The sequence below is a fragment of the Rhipicephalus sanguineus genome, chromosome 11 (assembly GCF_013339695.2).
Source record: "Rhipicephalus sanguineus isolate Rsan-2018 chromosome 11, BIME_Rsan_1.4, whole genome shotgun sequence".
NCBI classification, from domain to species: domain Eukaryota; kingdom Metazoa; phylum Arthropoda; class Arachnida; order Ixodida; family Ixodidae; genus Rhipicephalus; species Rhipicephalus sanguineus.
The window spans coordinates 121,354,529-121,378,218 of record NC_051186.1 but is presented as its reverse complement, the minus strand read 5'-3'; the positions used below and the strand labels follow the sequence as shown (position 1 = coordinate 121,378,218).

The 23,690-nt window shown below is 49.9% G+C and overlaps 1 protein-coding gene across 1 annotated transcript in view; it reads left to right on the top strand.

Moving 5' to 3' along the window:
- The first annotated feature begins 1,227 nt into the window (after nt 1–1,227).
- LOC119375348 (serine/arginine-rich splicing factor 4-like) overlaps nt 1,228–23,690 on the top strand; it is a 50,934-nt gene continuing 28,471 nt past the window's right edge. The window contains exon 1 of the mRNA XM_049411247.1: nt 1,228–1,545. Coding sequence (XP_049267204.1) covers nt 1,228–1,545 — 318 coding nt within the window. The remainder of the gene's footprint in view (nt 1,546–23,690) is intronic.

Here is a 23,690-nt window from a genome sequence, read left to right as displayed (position 1 = left end):
GTCAGAAGCCAAAGGTGAGCGACATTTACCTCACTTTCGGACTACACATGCCTAGCGCAGCGGAAAACGGAGGCAGTTCCGTTCCCCTGAATCTGCTGAGCATGCATAAGGACGTCTAACGAGTCTTCGCCCACATGGAAGTCGACGAAGAACTTCCCGGCCCATCTCGGGAGTCGGAGAATCATCCAAACGACGCGAGTAGCGTCTCACAAGAGGTGGAATCAAGTAACGAAGCGCGGGCGTCCAGCGACGCGTCTCTGGATAATGAGAAAGACGACGACGAGGGTCTCTCTCGTACGTGGACGGAGGACGGCTGGCACACCGTTCTTTCACGCAGACGAAAAAAGAACAGTAAAAAAACCCAAAAAGAGCCCGAGAAGGGAATGGAAAAGAAAAATGAAGAGCCACCGGCCAACCCGCCCGTGGATGCAGCAGGGGAGAGTCAAGCCAAGGGGGATTTCTGACGCAGGAAACGCCGCGGCCCACCGCCTCTCCCGAAGGAAGACATAAAATTATCCTGAGACCGCACAAGGGCCTCACGGTGAAAAATCTACTCGGATCGGCGCTCTCTATGGCAGTAACAGAGGCATGCCGGAACACTTTTGGAGGGGACAGCTTTTTACTGCGGGTCCACCCCGGATCGAACATCGTAATAATGTCCGCGCCACGCGAAGAAGTGGCGGGCATGCTGAGAGAGATCAGTCAATTAAAGATCAGAGGACAGATCCACTCCTTCAACGCGTGCGTGGCCGACCCAGAGGACGTCCTGCGAGGCATTGTTCACGGACTGCCACCGGGAACCACCCAGGCCGACCTCATGGCAAACCTACGAATACGGACGCAGGGGGTGAATACAGAAAGAGCCAGGATGCTGGGATCTTCGAAGTCAGCAATAATAACCTTTACGGGCAACGTGCTCCCGAGGTGCGTTTATTTCATGGGTGCAGAGGCTACCTGTCACCCATACAAGCCTACCGTACAAGTTTGCAAGATCTGTCGGTCTACTGGACACCGAACCGATGTGTGCCCGACCCCAAACGCCAACGTCTGCTCCAAGTGTGGGACATCTGATCCTAACCAAGGGCACTAATGTACCCTGAACTGCGCCATATGCGGTGAGGAGCATGCGACGGGAGACAGATATGCAGAAAGAAACTGAAAAATGTAGCTCCCCGATTATCAAGGGTGGAGATGCCTCGAAGAAAAACAGAATGGACCTAAGCGGAGATGGAATTCCCCCAACTTGAGCAACAGCAGCAGAAACCTCCTCGCTGGTTCAGCTCGGACCGAGAGGATGTGACGCAACAGAAGCGGCAGAGATCCGGATCCACATCCAGATCGCGATCAAGATCGAAATCAAGAGCAAGCGCCCAGCAACAACCAAATAACAGCAGCATACCGGCGGAGGCCCCTGGCAAACCAAACTTGAAGAAAACATCAAGTAGCAGCGGCGAGAAAAGCTCCACCCATGCTGGGAAAGGAGAGGAAGAAGTAGCAGCAGCTGACCTGACCACTGAGGACCAACGTGCCAACCAACTAAACAAGGTGAGCTGGGCGGGTCCAGCGCCTCCCAATGCTCCACTAAGTGATCTCCATCAGTACAGGAAAATTATAGAGGAGAACAAAAGATTAACACAAGAAATTAAACAGCTTAGGAATCAAATGGCAGCAGAACGCCAAGAGTATAAACTGGCAATCAAATCATTGGAGACAAAATTTGACAATGCAATTAAAAAATTACAAAGCTCAGGGTCGGTAGGCAACCCCAATGAGGGCAAGAAAGAGGCGCGAGAACGTCCAACCGACGTTGGGGAAGCCACAGAAACTAGCGAGGGGATGGGCGAGGAAACGTTCACTACCCAATCGCAAAGCAGTGAACTAATAAAGCAAGTGCAGACCCAGGTTCTAAAAAAAAACAGGGAAAGCATAGCTGATTTCAAGAAACTTTTAGCCAATTTCATGGCAGAAATTAAAACGTTCGTCGGAGAAGAACTAGCCCTTGATTTAAAAGGAGCGTTTGACAATATCTCGCATAAGGCCATCCTATGCGAATTAAACAACATCGGATGTGGAGAAAACACGTTCAATTACATAAAGGCTTTCCTCACAGCGAGGCGAGCTACAATAAGCGTTGCGCAAGTGACGTCGGTACCTTTTCAGATGCCAAATAAAGGCACCCCTCAAGGAGCCATCATCTCTCCCCTGCTCTTCAATATCGCCATGATAGGACTCGCGCGAGTCCTGGATGACGTACCGCAGTTGAGATACACCTTATACGCGGATGATATCACCCTATGGGCAACGCGTGGATCCCTGGCTAGCAAAGAGCAGACACTTCAAGAGGCTGCAACAGCAGTTGAAAATTTCGCCAGGGCCAGCGGGCTCAATTGCGCCCCAGAGAAGTCTGAAATCATCAGGGTACATGGAAAAAGATACAGAAGTAATGGAAACATAGATATACACATTGAAGGCGTAAAAATTCACGAGTTAACCGTAGCACGAATTCTGGGTTACTGGGTTCAGAGTAATGGAAGAGCAAACCACACAATAAACTTATTAAAATCAGCTACGAAACAAGTCGCGCGAATGATACAGAGAATAACATACCACAAAAAGGGAATGAAGGAAGGAGACACAATTAGATTAGTACAGGCACTTGTACTGAGTAAGATAACGTACAGTCTACCTTTCCACACGCTAAACAAATCTGAAGAAGAAAACATCGAGTCTATAATCAGGAGTGCCTACAAAGTAGCCCTAGGACTACCGGGAAGCACACCAACCCAAAAGTTATTAGAACTCGGAATATATAACACATATCCTAAGCTAAAGACAGCGGTACTGACCGCGCAGAGAAATCGTCTAAGTCAGACGAAAGCCGGGAGAGAGATACTCGCTAGGGTGGGCTTCCCACCATACCCCCAGAACCTGTACGAGGTTCTTGTAGACATCCCGGAACCCGTCCGCGGCAAGATCTCGATCGCTCCCCTGCCTAAGAACATGGACGTAAATACAAACAAAAAGCGCAGAGAGGAGAGAGTGCGATGGCTCCGTAAAACATTAAAAAACAAAACAAATGTTTTGTATGTGGACGCTTCCGCATATAACTTCAAACGGTCCTTTGCAACAGTACTTAGTAGCGACAACAGAATGATGACATGTGCATCCCTGTACACGTCCTCGATCGCCAAGGCGGAATGCTTTGCAAATACCCTTGCGATCAAAGAGCAAGAACGAAGGGAGGAACCACAGACCATTATCATCTCCGACTCACAGGAAGCGTGCCGTTTATTTTTAAAAGGCCGCCTCTCGATAAAGGTAAGTAAATTCCTAGGAGGGAGTTTGAAAAACAACTACAGGCTGATCTGGTGTCCGGGACACACATGGCTTGGAGGGAAACGAGAGTGCAGACGCTCTTGCTCGAGGGCTCACGAACCGAGCAGAGCCTCGACCGCACTTTCAATCCCCTCAAACACTTCAGGAGGATACTAACGAGGAGGACAACGACCCATCCAGAATGGCCCCTCGCGAAATTCTGGCTCACCAGCGAGGCACTCGACAAAAATACAGCGCCCCCCACAAATCATTAGAAGGGGAGGACGCGATTGACCTCCGTAGGATTCAAACGGGGGTCTTTCCCAATCTACAAAGATTGAACAAAATTTTCCCAACGCTGTATGGGCACGCCTGTCCGTGGTGTGGCGGCTCGCCATCTCTATATCACATCTCGTGGGGATGCCTAAACCGACCACCAACTTTAGATGCCTTTTTAGGCCAGTACAACCTATCTAATACTTTCGAGCAATGGGAGGCCCAGCTCGCCAGCTCTGACCCGGAGGTACAGCTTGCGCTTCTGGGTCACGTCAGGCAGGCAGCAGTAGTCAGTGGAGCCCTGGACTTGGGGCCCCACCCATCGAGCTCATGACCTCTTATCCCAACCCTTATGAATAAAGTTGTACTACTACTATTTCGCGAATGTATGCTTCAATGCATACGAGAAGCTCAATAGTGAACCGATCCTCTCTGAAATCGCACTGATAAGGATCAAGCAGTTTTTTTTTATCTAGAAAACGCAAAAGTATTCCGCTTATAATTTTCCCCAAGAACTTGTTCAAGCCGCTTGTAAAAGGTATTGAACGGTACCTTGTTCATGAAGAGGGGTCCTTGCCTTCATTTAAAACAGGGACAACAATGGACTTTTTCTACGTAGACGGGAGGCACCCGGTGGCCCGGATAGTGCTATACAAAGCAAGTAAAGTAGTATTCGCGTCATCGTGAAGGTGCTTGAGCATATCCTACATAATTCTGTGGGGTCCCGGTTCTGTGATGTGGCACGAATTCAAGGCACCCCTAAACTGAGCGGTATTAAAAGCAGAGTTGTGTTGTTCGTTTCTTCTTGACTTATGCTCGAGTGTTTTGCGTTCTGCCATTTCCCTAAATTTCAAGAAGAATTTTGAGTAGTCCGCGGAATGTGAAACTCGCTCATTGTTCTCGCCAAGGGCGTTGGCCTGGTCCTCCATTCTGCCTCCTTCATTCGCGAAGGGCAAGGAGTGTACTTGCAGGTCCTTAAGCCTTTTTAGGCCATTCCAAACCTTACTTTCTTGGGTGTAGGAGTTAATGCCTCAGATAAACATGACCCAGCTCCGTGAAAAATTGGCGAGGAGCGCTGTGGTGTAGGATGACATCGTATCACAGTATATCCACGTGGTGAATGATGATGAGTGGGGCGAAGCGAACTCGCGCTGCAGCACGGCGATGGCATTGGCGCGAGCGTGGTCCTTCTTGATGGAAGATATTGTGACTAGATTGTTTGAGAACCACAATATGTCGCACACACCGCAACTATGGGCGAAACTGTTATCCAGGAAGTCCCGCTGGAAGCGCGCGTCGGCGCATTCGTGCAGAGCCCGCCTGATGCGTTTTCTTCACGTGCTCGCACAGCCTCGGGCTCTGCCTGCCGGTACGCGCGCTTTCTCGCCGCTTCACGGTCCTTCACATTTTGAAGATCCCATTCGCGCTGCAGCCGTGCAGCTTCGGCCTCGCGGGCTCGAACGGCGGGGTCTTCGCGCCGCAGCCGTGCAGCTTGTCAAGCAGCTTCGGCCTCGCGGGCTCGAACGGCGGGGTCTTTTCGCCGCAGCCGTGCAGCTTGTCGAGCAGGTTCGGCCTCGCGGGCTCGAACGGCGGGGTCTTCTCGCCGCAGCCGTGCAGCTTGTCGAGCAGCTTCGGCCTCGCGGGCTCGAACGGCGGGGTCTTCTCGCCGCAGCCGTGCAGCTTGTCGAGCTTGTCGAGCAGCTTCGGCTTCGCGGGCTCGAACGGCGGAATCTGCTTCGCGGTGTCGACGTGCAGCTTCGGCCTCGCGGGCTCTCACCTCACGATTCTGTCTGCGAGCGCGCGCTGCCGCCGCCTTCCGTGCCCTCCGTTCCGCAGCCTTGTCTTCCATCTGGCGACGCCGAGCTAAAGAGAAAGCGTGCCAAGAGGGAGCCTCATGGCGCGTTACTTCTGAAATGTTGTCTTCGGGTGTCGTTGAAACCACGAGACGTAGTAAAGCAGGAAGAACGCCACACAGGCGAACACGCACGAGAGTGTCACTCGTGAACGTCGTCTTCTTCTTCTACTGCATACCAGAACGCGCGCTTCTCACGAACTAGAGGTGGCTACTACAACTCTACAAACAAACGGAGGATGGACAGACCCACGGCATAAGGAGCTTCGCCCCTAAAAGTCGCCAACGTCAGTAGCAGCGTTGGTATGTAGCGCTCGAGTCATGGCATACCTGGTCGCATGTTCGTAGCAATGGCGACCCATTTGTTGCCGGAGTTTGACTCCGGGAAGGGACCGAGAAAGACCAGCAGGGGTTGCTACAGGTTGCTTCTGACGTTGGTATTTATCGCAGGGGCACACGTAACCTTGCAAGGAACGGGAAGCACCACACCAGAAGCGGCGCGGAACACGGTCATACGCGCGAGAGAAGCCTAGGTGGCCAGCAGTTTGTTCGTCGTGAAGCTCGTGCAGGACCGTTGAAGGCAGATGTTTAGGCACGGCAAGAAGCTGAGGGTCATCTGGCTGGAAGCTACGATGCTACAGGGTACCATTCAAGAGCACGAACATGCGGAGTGAGGCGTCGTTAGGGGCGCACATTTGAGACGGTCAATGAGCCTCATGATGTTGTTCGTCACCAATCTGAAGAAACTGGGACATGGACATCACGCTGGGGCTAGGCTCGGTGACCGATCCATCTGGATGGTCAGCTGAGTAGCAGGACAAGCAATCGGCGTCCAGATTGAGGCATCCAGACTATGAGTACTCCTGAAGACGCCAGAACCGTTTTTTTTTTTTGCGAATTGCGTGAAAATGGGGTTTTGACAAGATCCTACAAATAATAATAATAATATCTGGGGTTTAACGTCCCAAAACCACGATATGATTATGAGAGACGCCGTAGTGGAGGGCTCCGGAAATTTCGACCATCTGGTGTTCTTTAACGTGCAGCTAAATCTAAGTACACGGGCCTCTACCATTTCGCCTCCATCGAAATGTGACCGCCGCGGCCGGGATCGAACCCGCGACCTTCGGGTCAGCAGCCGAGCACCGTAACCGCTATACCACCGCGGCGGACAATCCTACAAATAAGGGGTCATCATTTTTGTAGAAATGCTGCGAATAGCGTGATCTTATAGTGTTGTTAACTTGCAGTTTTCAGTCCCCCATTTTAAGAAAAAAAGACACAAATATGGCACAATAATCAATAACGCTCTAATTTCTGATTTCCACGCTGCACCTCTATATTAGGCAGAATTTTTAAAATTTTCCTTGGCAGCGCCGCACATGGAGTTGATAATTTTGCCAAATAAATATGCCGAGAATGCCTCAGACAAAAACCATAACTGCTTAATAAGGGCATGTCTCTGAATATGCGATATTTCGAAAGGTTAGCTTTAAAGAAGGCCACTTTCGGTTTTCGCTATCGCTCCAAAAGTAAAGCCAAGCGAGTGTTTTGCGTCTTTGAAACATGCTGCATTATTTTTGCGAGATGAGAGTAGAAAAGCCTTCTAAGTGGCCGAATTGCCGCTAATGTGCAACCATTTAAATTAGCGAGCATGTAGTTATAGCTGACATTGTGATGATTTTTAGGTCTTCAGTATCTTCTTTCGTATTCACGAAGCAACAAACTGGCAGAAAAAAAAACAAGAACAGTTGCTTAAATGTACAAACTTGTATGTAGTAACAAGTTTGTCAGTATTGTCAAGGTGCGTCCCAAACCCATAGAGTCTGGGACGTGGCTATTAGACGTGGCCAAGCATTATATATATGAAATAATTGAAAGCTGAACGTAAATAACAGATGCGATAGTAACTTGGGACAAATTTATAGCACGGTGGGTGGCAATTTCTCTGAGAATATAGTCTTGAAGCGATGAAATAATCGACTAGGCTTCGGACGAAGGAGCTGTTCGTACTTTATGATCCTGCTATTATCTCTTTCCAACGCCGCAGTTGATAGCTCTGCTGGCTGCCAGAACTCTGAAACGAACGTCAAGTATTGACAGCGGGAGCGCGGGTGGTTATACAAAGGAACAATGGAATAATAGTTCACAATGCACCGACGGAAAGATAAGTAAAAATGGCAGGGCGTGCGCAGAATTTCTAGCAGTCAAGCGTCCCTCCCTAAGGCAACTAATATGGCGTTGCCTTACTCCAACAGGCTAGCATAGATGATGATGATATATATGGGTTTTAATGGCGCAAGCGTCGGGCATTGCCAAAGAGCGCCAGGAAGTCTTCTCACTTTCAGTGCAACGTTAAATATTCGTAGTAGTTGAAATAACTCGTAAGGAACGGGTGTCATCGATAAACCTTATAAGAGACTGTTTGTTGAAGAGAGGATGTATGCCAATAAACATTGCTTTGTTTAGTGGTATGTGCTGTTGATATGCGAAAGGAAAATGCTCTTTCTCAGAGCCTCCATCTGCCGACAGTACAGAAAAATTACACCATCTCCCGCTAAAGGGGACCATGAGGCGATGCGAAGCCGGAGCACTTGCACGATCGCGTTCCGTTGGCGTTCGTTGGGCATGCTACCGACCTCGCGTCGTGGAACGCGAAGAGGGACGCTACGCGCGTCGTATCTTCCATCTAGCCTGGCCGTTAATTCTCACAGGGCGAGCGGGGAACGCGGTTGACAGGCGGGCGAGAGGAGGGCAGCGTAGGAGAGGAGAGAAAAGGGGAGGGGACGCGCATGCGCTCGAGCTCATCGCGGCGTTGCGCAGGAGAGAATTTCGGCATGTCTAGCCCGCGTTTCAGAGGAAGAGTGGAATGGGGGAGGGGAGAGGGGTATGGGAGAGAGAAAGTGGAGAGGGAAGGTGGAGAGGGGAAGGGGAGAGGGAAAGTGGAGAGGAGAAGGGGATAGGGTGAGTGGAGAGGTGTGTGGAGAGGGTATGCGCATGCGCAGTAAGGGTGGTCACGCCGCACACCACCACCACCGGATTGAGCTCGGCCTTAAGATACTTCGCATCTAATAACGTGGATGGCGTTCAGCCTTTCGCCGCAGCTGTCACATACAGGGGGTTCGCTGCCAGTTATCAAATAATTATGGGTACCAAATGTGTGTCCTATCCTCAGCCTACATAACCGAATGTCAATTTTTCGTGATCTTGTTGCTGGCGTAGGTGTACTTGGCTGAGGTTTAATAAGATGCAGTTTATTGGATGTTTCAGTGATCCACGTCAGTGACAGGGACTACTGTGGCGCGATTCAAGGCTTTTCTTTCTGTCGGTTTAGTGATTTCGTCAGCCAGCACATTACGCTGGATACATCTGTGGCCTGGCATCCAGCATATCTAGAGCTGCTGCTTGTACTTGTGGAATGTACAGAGGAGTGAAGAAAGATTATGTACTAGTGGATTCCCGTGTTTTCCTAAGTGATTCTGAAAATGGTTGCCCCACAGCTGCATAAGAGGCACCAGCATGTGCCCTTGATGCATGCATGTAAAATTCCGGGCAGGAATTCCTGACTCTCTAAAAAGTGTGTTCGAATGTGGATGTCAGGGGCGTGCTCAGTGACTTCAGGAAATATGTCACATTCCACAAGCTGCCACTGCCAGGGTGTTGACGGTGTTTCTGGAGCCATTAAGTGGCATCGTAAAAGTTGTACAAACGTTTCCTGGCTGAGTTTCCTTACGCGCAGTGAGAAGTATTCTCTAGCTTAAGTCCGATTTTGAAAGAGAGTGGCACATAAGGTGTCGTTAACTGTTGAGTAGCCATGATGATCATATATGTTGCTTATTGACACAAGGGCCGTCGAAACGTCGGCCGTAGGCCGTCGCAAAACTGACAAGCGGCAAAGCGTGTCGGCATTTAATCATGTTCTATCGAACATTGCAGTTATCACTGGTGGCAGCGTAATCTCTCGAAGAAGCTAGACTATTCGCGTCCTCCGCGCAATATTAATGGAATGAGCTAAAACATTCGTCAACCTTGTTAAACATCGCGGCGCGGTCTGCGCGGAGCGTTGCAAACAGTCTGTGTGGGTGAAGCCCGAATGCATCAAAATAACACGATGGGGCAATGACCACCCCCCCCCCCCCTGTAAAAGCATCGCCCCGATGCTTAAAACAGAACTTGGAATTGAAAACATGTATTCAATACAAAAGAAACATAATAAAGCAAGCAAAAACTGGCGTAAACAGGTTCCTTAACGCACATAGAAAGGCGACGCAGATGTGACGGCTCAGTTGAAGCAAGTGCTGGTCGCTCTCGTCTTTGGGTTCTTCTGTGCCGACGGAAATAATGACGCTGGAGAGAGGCGGAAGGGTCACATTCAATGTGTGGTGACCAATTTTCCTATCCGGTGGCATAGCATTGTCCGCAGAAAGCGTTATCGATTGCGATCGTAGGTCAATGACTGCGCCGTGCTGATTTAGGAAATTCATGCCTAGAATGACGTATCTCGAACAATGCTGCAGGACCACGAAGCTCGCTGGATAGGTCTGGCCGTCACTCGGCAGTCTTGCCATGCAGATTCCAGTTGTTGTTAATAGGTGGCCTCCAGCTGTGCGGATTTCGAGTCCTTCCCTTGCGGGTCCTTCCCAAGGGGTCTGTACTTTTTTCAGCTTGGCGGCGAACGGGGCACTGACGACGGAGTAGTCGGCTCCGCTATCGACCAGTGCGGTGACGTTGGGGCCATAAAAAGCACGTGAAGATTGGTGGTTCGTCGTCTTGCGGTAAGGTTACGTCACGGCGTCGGGTCATGGCTAAGTCGGCGTGTCCCGCTGCTACTACCTCGCGTCGGTAGGTCTTCAGGCCGCGAGGTTTCGTCGCGAGGGCTCCGTATTGTTTGCGTCGTGTTCTTAAGGCCCAACCGCATGCACGCAATTTTCGAGCGATGGCGACAAGCGACAGCGACAAACGGGCTCCGTCGCGCTGTCGCGTCGCGACGGGAGCACCCACATGTTCGCGACAAAGTGTCACGGTTGCTCGATTGAAAACTATTCCGTGCACGCAGGTAAATTGCGAAAAAGAATTACAAAGTAGATGAATGACAACATGCCAAATTAATAATTGTCTTGTGTGAGATAAGAAAGGCATAAAAGCGTTTCGTGACTTTTTTTTTGCAATCTTATGTTTAACCGCGACAGTGGTATCTGCTGTGATCTCCATGGGGCGCCCGGAAGCATACGCTGCGTACGCTACTACGTCGCACTTTGCAAACTGCGTTATGTTAGGGTTAGTACACGAGGCGCATCTCTACAACGTTTGCTCTTGCAGTCGTGCAACATTTAAGAAAAGCAGCAGCGACTCGCATCGCTGCCTCGCAAGAAGGGCCACCTCACACGACGACGATGTTGACATTGCAGCAAGCTACCAACAATGCAGCAAGCTACTCCGAAACATCAAAACGAGCCATCGATCAACCTTAACGGCAAAATACGGCCGCTGCCTTGCTCTCCGCGTGAGGTGGGGTTGTAAAGAAGGTAGGCTATAACTTGCATTCGTTGAAGTACGCGCCGATTGGAAGCATCAAGAGCAAATTACAACCAAAGCGAGGATCGGTGATGCTGCTATGTTGCCGGAAATCGTCACGCTCACTTCCGGGCGACAAGCGATTTTTTCTAGTTTTCCAGAAAGCTGCGACGCGACAAGCGACGGCGATGGATGGGCCTCCGCGACAGCAAATCATGTCGCTCGTCGCCGTCGCTCGAAAATCGCGTGCATGCGGTTGGGCCTTTAGGGTATCGTCACGGCGGTGTCGTCGGCGGCGGAGGAGCTTCGGTAGTTTGTCGTACAGCAATCACACCTCCATCGGCTGGTGCTCTTAGGTTTCCGGATACGGGCTAGGTGACCGGCCCCGGGTTGGGCCACTGTACGGTCGGCGTTGGTGAGAGACGTAGCGGCCTGGCGACGGCAATGGGGAAGGTCCTATGGGGGTGTACATTGCGCTCATGTGAGATAGTCGGTGATGTCACGTGGCGGTTCACCCACTTCTGGACGCGGAGCTTTGATGGCAAATTCACGCAGGCCGACCTCGCGGTAGCGGCAGCGGCGGTACGTGTGGCCGGCTTCTTCGCAGTGTCTACAAATAAAAACGGAGCGCGAAAAAGACGGGACACAAGAGACAAGAAGACGGGACGGGAGAGCGCCCGTCCCGTCTTCTTGTCTCTTGTGTCCCGTCTTTTTCGCGCTCTGTTTTTATTTGTAGACAATGCACCAACTCGCCCAGCAACGCGTTCTATTAAGCTATCTTCGCAGTGGTAGCAGAGTGGACGGTGGTCGCGGGCACGCCAGATATCGGTCTTTCTCGGAGCGTAGCGCTGACCGACAGGTGTGCGCTATGGTTTCGGCGGTGACGGCTGGCAACGAAAGTGCGGTGGTCCAGCGTGCTGACGCGGGCGAGGAGGAGCGTTGCGGCGGACTGCAGAGGTGTAGCTGATCCCCTGTGGCTCAGGCTGCGCTAGGTGAGGTGCTGCCAGGGATTGCTGCACTTCCTGGCGTACGACGTCAGTAATCGAGTTTACTTGAGGATGCGAGGACGGCTACATTTTCCGGAGCTCCTCCCGCACGATCGCTCTCACTGTGCCTTGCAGGTTGTCGGATTGCAGCGCTTGAACCTCCCCGTCGGTCCTCCTGGCAATTCGGGGGTAGTACTGCCTCGTACGCATTTCAAGCACATTTTCTATCATTGTGGCCTCTGAGACGAATTCCGCGACCGGTTAAGGTGGGTGACGAACAAGGCTGGTAAACAGTTCCTGCTTGACTCCTCGTATTAGGAAGCGGACCTTTCCTCGGACATAGTGGGGTCAGCATAGCGAAAAAGGCGGACCATTTCTTCAGTGTACATGCCGCTGTTCTCGTTCGGCAGCTGTACACGAGCATCTAGCGGAGCTTCGGCTCTTTCCTTCCGGACGACGCTCGTGAAGGTGTCCAGGAAAGCGTCACGAAAACGGTCCCGAGTAGTGAGCGTGGCCTCTCGGTTCTCGAAGCATGTTCGAGCGGCGTCTTCCAAGGCGAAGTACACGTGCCGCAGCTTGTCGTGATCAGTCCAGTTGTCGAAAAGAGCGACGCGGTCGTACTTTTCGAGCCAACTTTCCGGGTCTTCGAGCGGTGACCCGCGCAAGGTAGGTGGCTTCCTTGGCTGATGTAGCAGCACAGGGGCAGGCGCCATGGGTGCAGTCGCCGTCGCTGATGTGGTCGTCATGGTCGAGGCCTTCCTGGTCTTGTCGGGTAGAGGCCCATACTCCGGTCGTAGACCTTGTTGCCTACGGCTAGCTCGCTGGTCGTGTTTTTCGATGTATTCTCCGTGACGTGGGCTGAGTTCACGGCTTGATGGGGGCGTCCGGAACATGGAAGAACAGCACCTCCACCAGATGTAACGGGGTCGTGACGTCGACGAAGGCAGCAATCGGCGTGTCCAAGATGAAACTCTTTATTTGGCCGAACTTGTTGCCGGGAAACTGAAAGTCAAACCAGTCAAACTACAGCAATACACACTGTACACTGATAGCGGTGAGCAGAGCGTCGGCCGTCGAAACACTGACACGCGGTAAAGCGTGTCGGCTTTCATACTGTGTTGTCCAACATTCAAAAGCGCGTGTACATACTCTTCTAGACTGGTTGCCCCTCTTAACCTTGCTTTTTCGGCTGGTCGCCTAACAATACTTTTGTTTTCTTCGGGTCCATCTAATCTAACGCTTCTTTCGTTTACATCTTCAGTATTTCTTTCGTTTTTTTCGTTTACAGCTCCAGTATTTATCATCCTCAAAAGGCACATAGCTAAGATATTCTCCTTTAATCATTATTACTATTTTTTCCCGTTCTAGTTCATTAAATACTTATCGTGAATGTGCCATGAATAACATTGAACAAAGTGTAACTCTTCGCCTGACCCCATTTTCGATCAGGATTTTCCTGCCTTTCTTGAAGAATACGGCGGCTGTGGGATCGTTTTAGATGTTGGCGATGGTATCTACAAATATTTCGATCTTCCTTTAGGGCATTATTATGACGGAACTGGTGGCGCTGGACCATATGTGTGAATAAATTTGTATTTATCACCTTGCAAATGTGTTGCTCCTGGTAGTCGATGAATGACGTTGGGCTGCGAATGAACTATTTTAGCACTGCTGACGTACAGCACAAGAACTACAGTAATACCAAGATACCGTGCTCGGCACGCAGCCGTTTCACTTTATAACACGTGTATCAGCCTTTCTAATCAAGTCAGTGCATGCATCGAGCAACTACCGTTGGTGTCCCCATCTCAGATAGCTACCTGCAGACTACGACAGTACAGTATTACCACACGGTAAACCAGCACTCTTAAAACATAATAACGGGCGCAAATAGTCCCACAGGCGGCTTTTCGACGACGGCAGGGCCGACACCACGCCAGCATCGGCCAGCGTACATAGGCCCAATTATGGCTTGCCACCATCGGCTGAATAATGGCGAGCCCATCTCGGTCCGATGATGGTTAGCCCATATCGGTCCAACGCGGGCAAGCCCAGATTGGCCCGACGCCGGCTGGCCACCATCGGGCCGATGTGAATGAAATTAGCTCAAGCGTGATTTGCCGACGTGGCGCCAATATTGCTGCCGACATTTGCCGACGTAGGGCTAAGATTGGTCCAATGCCGGCATGTTGCCTGGGAACTCAGCAGAGAGTTCCTGAAAAGGGAGTGAAATAAGAAACACGCGCTTACTCCCACAGAGGATGGCGCTGGCACACTATTATCTCTTTAAGTATGCTTCTACTTTTTATACCTGTTCACGTTGATTTCTCTGGTAACTTGATTCATGGCTGCGCTAAAAACACGGGCAACAGAAGAGACGTACACAGGACGGGCGCAAACTACCAACTTTACGTCTCTTCTGTTGTCCGTGTTTTTAGCGCAGCCATGAATCGAGTTACACGTTTGCACCAACTGGCCCAAATGAAAGCGTTACTGCTGAATTCCCGGCTATGTGAAAAGAGTTCGAAAATTCATGCAGCAGTTCGCAATCTGCTGCTCCATCCTTTTGTACCATTTGTAAAACGCGCCACCTAGGCTATTTTACTGCTTACCTTAGCACACGGACGATTGTATTTCATTTCCGTCAATACTCGGCTTCGAGATTAGCAGCGTCACGGCCCTTTACTATTCACCCTCATGTTTATTAATAACGGCGAGCACAACTCTATCATGGAATTTTTTGTTTATTATCTGCGAATTGTATCCAATAAACAAAAAAGTCACAATTTCATAACAAGGCCGAAGCAATGAATGCGATAGCAACAATAGATAATGTCAAACGAAAAACCGCAAGCAGCACGGTACTTGCAGCGCGCCGCTCAAGCGTAAAGGACGCCTCAAAAGAATACAGCAAGAACGAGTACGAGCTGACAGCGGACACTGCTCGACACTTGCAACGCTCTGCTCAAACACAAGGAAGGACGCTGGAAAAAAGCGCACAAGAATACACAGGACGAGCGCGAACAACTGTCACAGTTCTTATTTCGTCGTGATTGAGCAACCTGCTACAGCCCAATGCTCACAGATATTTTTTTCTTGAAAACTGTGCCGCGTGGAGAGACCCTCCCCGCCCCCGTCTCCTGCAGCGTGATGGCGTTCGACGGATTGAATACCTGGAGCTTCACCCTGCAAGTGGCTACCGAATTGGGGAACTCTTATTCCGATAACAATTATATGGACTCTCTCGGTGGGTTTTTGCCGTGACCGCCATGTCCCGTAGATGCATGTGTATGTATACATGCAAAAAAGCCACCAATAAAGATTATTAGGAAGAAAATCTTTTCCAACCAAGCGCTCGGTGATTCAAACCTTCGACCCCTCACTCCGCAGCGCGCTAACTTAGGCGATTACGACATGCGTCAATCGTTTTCCAGAGTACTAATGGCAGAATAGAAAGGACCGTGGGGTTTAGTCAAACGCAAGGGACGCCCCACGAGGCCAAAGTAAAATTATTTGAGATGCGTGCTATGCTACATCGCTAGCCGCGCTGCCTTTGCTCGGCATCGCTGGCAACCCACGCTAGTTTTCGATTTTTGGGTGTTACTGATGCGGCACTAATGCCCAGTTGGTCACAGAAATAAAGTCACAGTTTTACCCCAAAGACGAAGCAATGAATGCAATTGCAAGAAATAGCAATGTCACAGGAAGAACGGCATGCAGGTAGAAACTTGCAGCGCGCTGCTCAAACACAAAGGACGCAGGAAAAGAAAACACATAAGGCGAGTGCGAAAGACTGTCACAGTTATTTCTTCATGATTGTGACAACTGTTCTCAGCTCTGTCACAGCTGTCTGTCACAACTGTTACAGCTCGACATTGCAGCGCGCTGTTCAAACCAAAGAAGGACGCACGAAAAGAACGCGCAGGTATACACTGGACGAGTGCGCACTGTCACAGTTGTTACTTCAACTAGCCGGTACTTGGGCTCTTGTAGCTACCAGCTCACTCCTTTCGCAAACGCGGCCACTACAGCGAGGAAAGTGACCTTCGTGCGGTCTATAGCTTTAACGCAAACTATGCGATGAGAGCCAAGATTTCGAGCACAAAGCTCTCCTCAGGAGATATTCGTGCGAGCACGTTCGACCACGCCCTGTATGTCAAAGTAGAACTTGGAGGTGCACATCCCTACGCCGCAGACACACTAGAATCTTAGAATTGGGGAGCCTACAAATTTCCAAGCCGTCAGGGCGCATGCGCAGAATGCCAGCCACTCTCGGACGCTTGCGCTGGCGGTATCCCTAGACCATGCAGCGCCTTCCTTTGGGCGGCGAATGAAACCGGAGAACGCGCGACCTCAGGAGAAGGAAATATAGACGGCGCTCGGTAAAGGCACGTGGAGCCATGGCTCGCGCTCCCTGCGGGCGTCGATTCTGGTCACTAAAATAAAACTTCCTTTGGGTCTAGTTGGTGCATATTCTTGAGGCTAAAATTACAGCGTAAACGCACTTATTTGTCCTTTCTAGTTCTTCTTTGCTTCTTTGTCCCTTCACCTATCTGAATAGGTTTAATGACTTCGCCTATCTAGTACACTATTATCATTTTCATGCGTTTCGGTTTTGAGCTATCGTTGTGTGCGCATCCGCGGTAAAATTGCCTTGGGCTTATATATGCACTGGCGAATGAAATAATAGAAGAGTCCTTAGTGTCAGCGTTTGTGTCGAGCGTTTCTTTTCTTCGTGGGTGTCTTACGCGTTAGCGCTGTAATTATAGCCTCAGGATTCTGGCCACGGTGTAAGTTACATACTCTTATTCTGGTTCAGCCGTGTCCTTTCTTTCCTCTTCTGGCATATGCCTAAAGAGCCAAAGCGGTCCCACTAGCTCGTGACACCACGAGCCACGGGACGCTCTTCTTGTTCCCTGACCGACCGGCCATATGTGGCGCGGCGCTACAACTCCAAAATGAAAAAAAAATTACAGAAATATCCACGGGTGAATGATGGAAAGCTTGGGCGAAGCTCCTCAAGCAATCATGTGTACACCGTGAAATGTTCAGTGGTTTCACCCAGCAGTAATCAAAGCGATACGCCGCTTCGATTATTTTTCTTGAAGCAATCATGTGTACACCGTGAAATGTTCAGTGGTTTCGCCCAGCAGTAATCAAAACGATACGGCGCTTTGATTAATAAAGACGATAGTCTTTCTTGGGGAACTTAAACGCAGAAATTTTGGTCTGTCTTTCTGTTTGCCGGCACGTCCCTCGATTCAGCCACTCGGCCAAAGTTGAACCACTTGCCCAAGGGCCAGCCGTCTTGAACTGGTATGGCTGTTCATACTTGTGAACGTTGTCGATCAAAAAGTAAATATCATGCATATCTGAGGTGCAACATCACTAGGTAAGTATTAGGTGGCGTGTTCCTTTAATAGAAAATGCATACAAACGTAATTTTAAGGACCCTAGTTTCTTAAGCTGCGCTGAAAATGCATAAGAATGGAAGCTTGAGCGAGTTGGTATGCGTTCATCTTTGTTGAAACAGCGCTCACTAGACGACGACGAAGTAAAAGAAGGCACAGGACAGGCGCTGCCTGTCCTGTGCCTTCTTTTACTTCGTCGTCGTCTAGTGAGCGCTGTTTCAACAAAGCTGAAAATGCGACTGCGCTGAAATTTGCCTTCCTCCGTGCCCTTCGCACGAGCTCATTGTTGTGTTTCGGTTTCGGTTCTGTATTGCACTGTACGAATGTCATGGGTTGGTGTTGAAAAACTTTAGTTTTGAGAAGGCCAAGAAGGTGAAAAAAATATTTAAAAAATGAAAAAGCAGCGTTGTGGGCGGCCTTCAGGCTGCCGGTTGTGGGCGCCGCTCTGGCGTTCCTGTTTTACCCAGGCGACGTGTAAATAAAAGAGTGTGTGGAGAGTACTCGTTGAGTGCGGACGTTTCTCTGCTTCAGCGCTTCGCGCCAAACCGCGTTTTCGGGCTGGCTGGCGTCCCCGCCGGTCGCGTTGGTCACCGCCGGTCTTCGCCTGCTGCTGCGCCGGGACTAACAGCACGCAACACAGCACTCATGTTTCCCGACGTATTGCCAGATGGCGTCCATATCTGACACAGCGCCTCTTCTATCGTCTTTACACGACATTTGCAGCGAAGCACGCAGATACGCGGCCATTTTTTTTTCCTTTTTTCGTTTTTCCTTCTTTTTTTATTTGTCTATTTTTTAATTTTTGTATATTTTATTTATTTTTTATTTTTAATATTATTTTTTATTTATTTATTTTGTGTATCTCTATGGGAAAGCGCCATCTATTATAGTGTTCGGGAGATACTGCCGCGGTTACGCCTGGCATGGGCCAAGGTTAGACTAAGAGGAGCTACGCCCCTAAAACCAGCGTGGGTCGCCAGTGACAAGACGCAAACGCATAGCGCACAACAATGCAGCATGGCTCGCGTCTCGCATGATTTCGGTTTCACCACGTCTGGCACTCCGTGCCTTTCACCCAACGCCGCTTGCGTTTGTATTCTGCCGTTTGTATCCTCGAAAACGAATGAGGCTTGGTGTAATGGTCTAAGGCAGCATGCTGCGATGCAGGGGTCGCAGTTTCGAATGCCCGCTCGCGCGCTTGGGGAATTTTAGATGCGAAGTATCTTAAGGCGGAGCTCAATCCGGTGGTGGTGGTGTGCGGCGTGACCACCCTTACTGCGCATGCGCATTCCCTCTCCACACACCTCCTCTCCACTCACCCTCTCCCATCCCCTCTCCACATTCCCTCTCCCCTTCCCCTCTCCACTCTTCCTCTGAAAAGCGGGCTAGACATGCCGAAATTCTCTCCTGCGCAACGCCGCGATGAGCTCGAGCGCATGCGCGTCCCCTCCGCTTCTCTCTCCTCTCCCACGCTGCCCCCCTCTCGCCCGCCTGTCGACCGCGTTCCCCGCTCGCCCTGTGAGAATTAACGGCCAGGCTAGGTGGCAGATACGACGCGCGTAGCGTCCCTCTTCGCGTTCCGCAACGCGAGGTCGGTAGCATGCCCAAAGAACGCCAACGGAACGCGATCGTGGAAGTGCTCCGGCTTGGCATCGCCTCATGGTCCCCTTTAGCGGGAGATGGTGTAATTTTTTTTTACTTCTGAGTTATTTTTATTTGTGGCTTTTAATTATATTTACGTGCATAAATATATGCAGGACACGACGGCGACGGCGAAAATCCGCCGAAGGTGCCGATACGAGCGCTATCGCAGCGAAATGGCTCGTGGTGGCGTTAGCTAGTGGGAACGCTTTGGCTCCTGTGGGCTTGTGCCACAGGTGGGAAGGAACGAGACGACGGAACTAGAATCACACCATGACCAGAATCGACGCCGGCAGGGAACGCGGGCCGGGCTTCATGTGCCACTGCCTAGCGGCGTCTTTCTTTTCTAGATTTGAGGTTACGTGCCCTCCTGTTTGGTGCGCCGCCTAAAGGATGGCGCTACAGGGTCTTGGGTTAACGCCAGCGCAACAGACCGAAACTGGCTTGCGTTCTGAGCATGCGCCCTGGCCAGCTCGCATATTTCTGGGGTCCCCAGTTCTAAAACTATGTAGTGTTTTTCAGGAGTTGGGATGGGTGCCTCCGACTTGCGGCCGTATAACGAACCGCTGTTCTGTGTTCCGCATTCCGTTTTGGCCACCATTAGCGCCCCGTGGTTGGTCGTTTCACCTGTCACTCAAGTGACGCGCCGGAAGCCCAAATTTTGGTGACGTCAAAATGACGAGTACGTGTTCATTATGCTAAAATATACGGAATCGGTTCCGTCGAAGCGCGGAACAGCCAGCTAGTGGCCCCGTTTCGACGGAACAGCAAACATGGCGGTGCCAGCGTATTTCTCAGAGGCTTTTTCGTGTTGTTCGCGGCGGTCGCTCGGCGGCTCGGCAGTGCCGTGGACGCCCGACGACGCGTTCGACATACCAGTCGATGAAAGAGTTCGCCGTCACTTTCGCCCGAAGAAAGGAAGGTGCGGCGGTTGTGCGACGAAGTGGCCGAGGATGGCGCGCGACGGCGCGACCGACTGCGCTGTCGGTGCAGCCTGTGGGTGTTGTGCGGCCTTCGGTTTTTCGCGAGTGGCAGCTTTCAAGCCTCGTTTGGAAGCGAGGATACTATTGTCATCATGCAAGCTGCAGTAAGCAGACTGTGTGCGATGTTGTGGCGGAGGTAATCGTGCACGCCGGGATCCGTACAAGTGGGTTCACTTCCAGTGGACGCCGGATGAAAAGGGGGCCTTGAATGTTTCCTACGGCTGCCGGCGTCATCGGATGCGTGGACGGCAGCGTTGCCGTCATCATTGCACCGAAGGACGACCATCACAAGGCGGTATTTTGTCCCCGCAAGGGACATTATGCCCACATCGTCATGCTAGTAAGTATCGGTCTTCCCATCCTTTCGAGCGCATGTCCGTGTAGCGAAATGTGGCTCACAGTGGTTCACGCTTTCGTCAGATCTGCGACGCAGACATCGGAATCCTGCCATGAACCACTGCGTCTGGGGTCAGACTACGACGCCCACGTCTGGCGGACAACGCGGCTGCGTGAGCGCATCGGAGGGGCCCGGATTGCCGCGGCCGTACCTTCTGGCCTCTAGGTGAGCAGAACAAAAAGTTGGAATATTCACAGTTTGAGCTAACGGAATATTTGCTCGCGCTATGGTTAATGCCCTGTTTGATTAGCTCCAGGTACTTGGTAACTGTGACAACTGACAGGATGTCGCTCGCTGCATGTGTGTCATCTTGCAGCTATCGGTTATCCGCTCCATAATATCGACAAATGACTCACATTGTCCTGACAACCCATTTGTAGTAGTCATGCTTCGTATAGTACGGGTAAGTCAGACTGGTGAGGTGTATAGCATTAGATCATGTAGATCATTCTATCATTGCTATCTTTGTGTGGCTCAGCCTTGTGGATTCCTTACATTGAAGTAGTATTTACAACACACCACTTGTATTTGTGCAGGTGACAGAGTCACATAGGCTACAAACCAGGACCATGGCTCCTGACACCTCTCCAAGGCTGTCCTCTAAGAAACAGTGTTAAATAGGTAAGTGCTACACCGCACATGCTGCAGTGCAGTCTGTAATGAAGCTTTGTATTGGGCTAATGAAGAGCTGCTTTCGCTGCGTTCGGCAGTGCTGTAACCTCCACTAAAAGCCAACCACGGCGATTTTTTGGCCATGTCAAAGTAATGGTGCTTTTATGTTCCTGAGACGCTCCTGTTACGGACCCGATGGCAGAAATACTCTGCAAATTGGAGAATAATTTTAAATAAGCAAAAAAGCGCAACACCGAAACTGAAACTCAACCGAGTGTACTGTCTACGTATGACGTAGACGTTGTTACGAACGAACCGGAAGTCGTGCAAGGCATTCCGGTCACGCCGGCGCGGAGTATGAAAACTGTGACAGCCGGGACGACCAGCGAAGCGCCGGCCAAACCAACGCTGTCTGTCGCCTTGTGCACAGCAGACGCTCGCTGTAGCGGCCGAAGCGCCGAAGTTAGCGGTGCCCTCGGCTGCGTCACTTCCGCCGCCTTCCCAATACTGATGTCACAGACGCAATGTTGCCAATAATTGTGGGAAGCCAGGAGGGAGTTTGCAGACAATCTTTAAAATTCATTTGCAAACAATTTGCGTATGTCTCAAGCCTGTAATTTGGCATAAATGACGGAAACGTGCAAAGGAACGTACCCAGCGAATTTCATTGAGATCCATCGACCTCAAAAAATCGCCGGAGTTGGCCTTTAAGAATCAGAATGTGCATCTCACATTGCTGCAGCATGTGTAGCGTTGCACTTGCCTTTGCATTGCAGAAGGTGACAGAAGTGTTGATGATTTCAGCGATGACTACAATAGTGAGCACGGCAGTGTTGTCAGTGATGACCCCCAACCACTGCTTAGACAAGGAAGGTCATCACACTCCACATGTATTCCTGGACAAGTTGTCCGCAATGTAATCCACTATTTGGCTAACTGCACCACTGACAACAGCACTAGGCAAGTGTCATTTCAGCGAGAAACATGTGCCTAAGAGACGTAACAATAATATATGGGGTTTTCCGTGCCAAAACCATGATACAGTTGTGAGCCACGCTGCAGTGGAGGACTGAATTTATCTTGACCACCTGTGGCTCTTTAACGTGAATCTCAATGCAAGTACAGCAGTGATCCTGCATGTTACCCTCATGGAGATGTGTTCGCTGCCAGCAGGAACCGACCCATGTGCTGAATGAAGTTCAGCAGCGCGACTTCTTACCTGCTAAGATGTTACCTAACAAGTAGAAGAAAACGTTTCGAAGTTAAATTTCCTGGTAATAATAAATGGCTGCTGGGTTTCATCATATGCTGGCATTTCAAGTAACTTTTTTTTTTATTCAGAAGTGTGCTCATTTGCGAATGCAGAAGAATGTGAAAGAATGTGTAAGCAATCTCTTCAAGACAGAACCTTGTAAAAAAAAGAATTTATTCGTGTTCACACCAATGCGAAGATGGCATATATTTTCTGTAAATAAACGCACATTGTGACACTGTAGTGTCATGTTTTTAAAGCATTACTGACATTTATTACATGCACAAGTTACAACAAACATCATGCTGAAGGAAGCACAGTGTCACATGTACTGCTTGGGTAATTAATGACTACTACAATGCAAATATAGATGACAGCATGCATTTCTACTATGGACACGTTACGTTGCTAAAAGCGTTATATGCTTGCACCACAGCCCACCATCACTCCTTTTTCGCCCAAGCAGCCAGGGACTGGAACGATCTTCCCCCAAGTGTCATCCATCATTCCAACACGGATAACTTTCGAAATGCCATAGAATCATTGTTTTATTAACCCTACATTGTTTGCCACACCCTCATGTAAAGCCCTCTGTTGGGGAGCCTTTGAGGTATATTAAATAAATAAATAAATAAATAAATAAATAAATAAATAAATAAATAAATAAATAAATAAATAAATAAATAAATATGCGTTTCAATGAGCACCTTCGTGGTTGCGTGTGGCAGGGACCTGTCTGCGCACCTCAAATTTTGGTTTAAGTTCGGCACATGTTATCTCTGTTTATTGCTGCGTCCCATCCTACCGCATGAAAAAAAAGAGGGACACATGAAATGTGCACAGTATACGAATCACAAGGTACGTGGGCAATTCTGTGCACAGCTATGCATTTCAGATATATCACAGAGTAGTATAGTACCCCTAACAACATTGTGGTTTGTCAATGTTTATAAGAAAGGACAGTTGCATAACAATGGTATTACATCAAGCAGCAAGACAAACCAATGTATACACTGTGCAAAACACGCCTGTGCAATTGACGGGATGCTTTCCTGAATAGCAAAGCGAAGTTTTTTCTTACAGATATAGCGTCAACATTACATAAATGTAAAATGCATGCTGCAATGTAACTGGCCTAATTTGCGAAAAAGAGTATATGCTTGGTTTTCGAGGACAAAACTTTGCAAAAGGATTGATAGCTGTGACCCACGCAAAAGTCAACTGCAGTTTCAAAAAGGACTGTGTGATTATTTTGTTCAGTGTAAAAGCACCTCCTTTGAGTGGCAAACAGGCATATCATCTTTTAGCGCAACTTGTAAACACACTTGTGTCATATACATTCCTACTTCAAGTGACATCATGAAACTACAGTCTTTTGGTGTACAGTCAAGCATGGTCTGCATATCATTTCAGATAGCTGACTAGCATATGCCAAAACCAACGTATGAAGA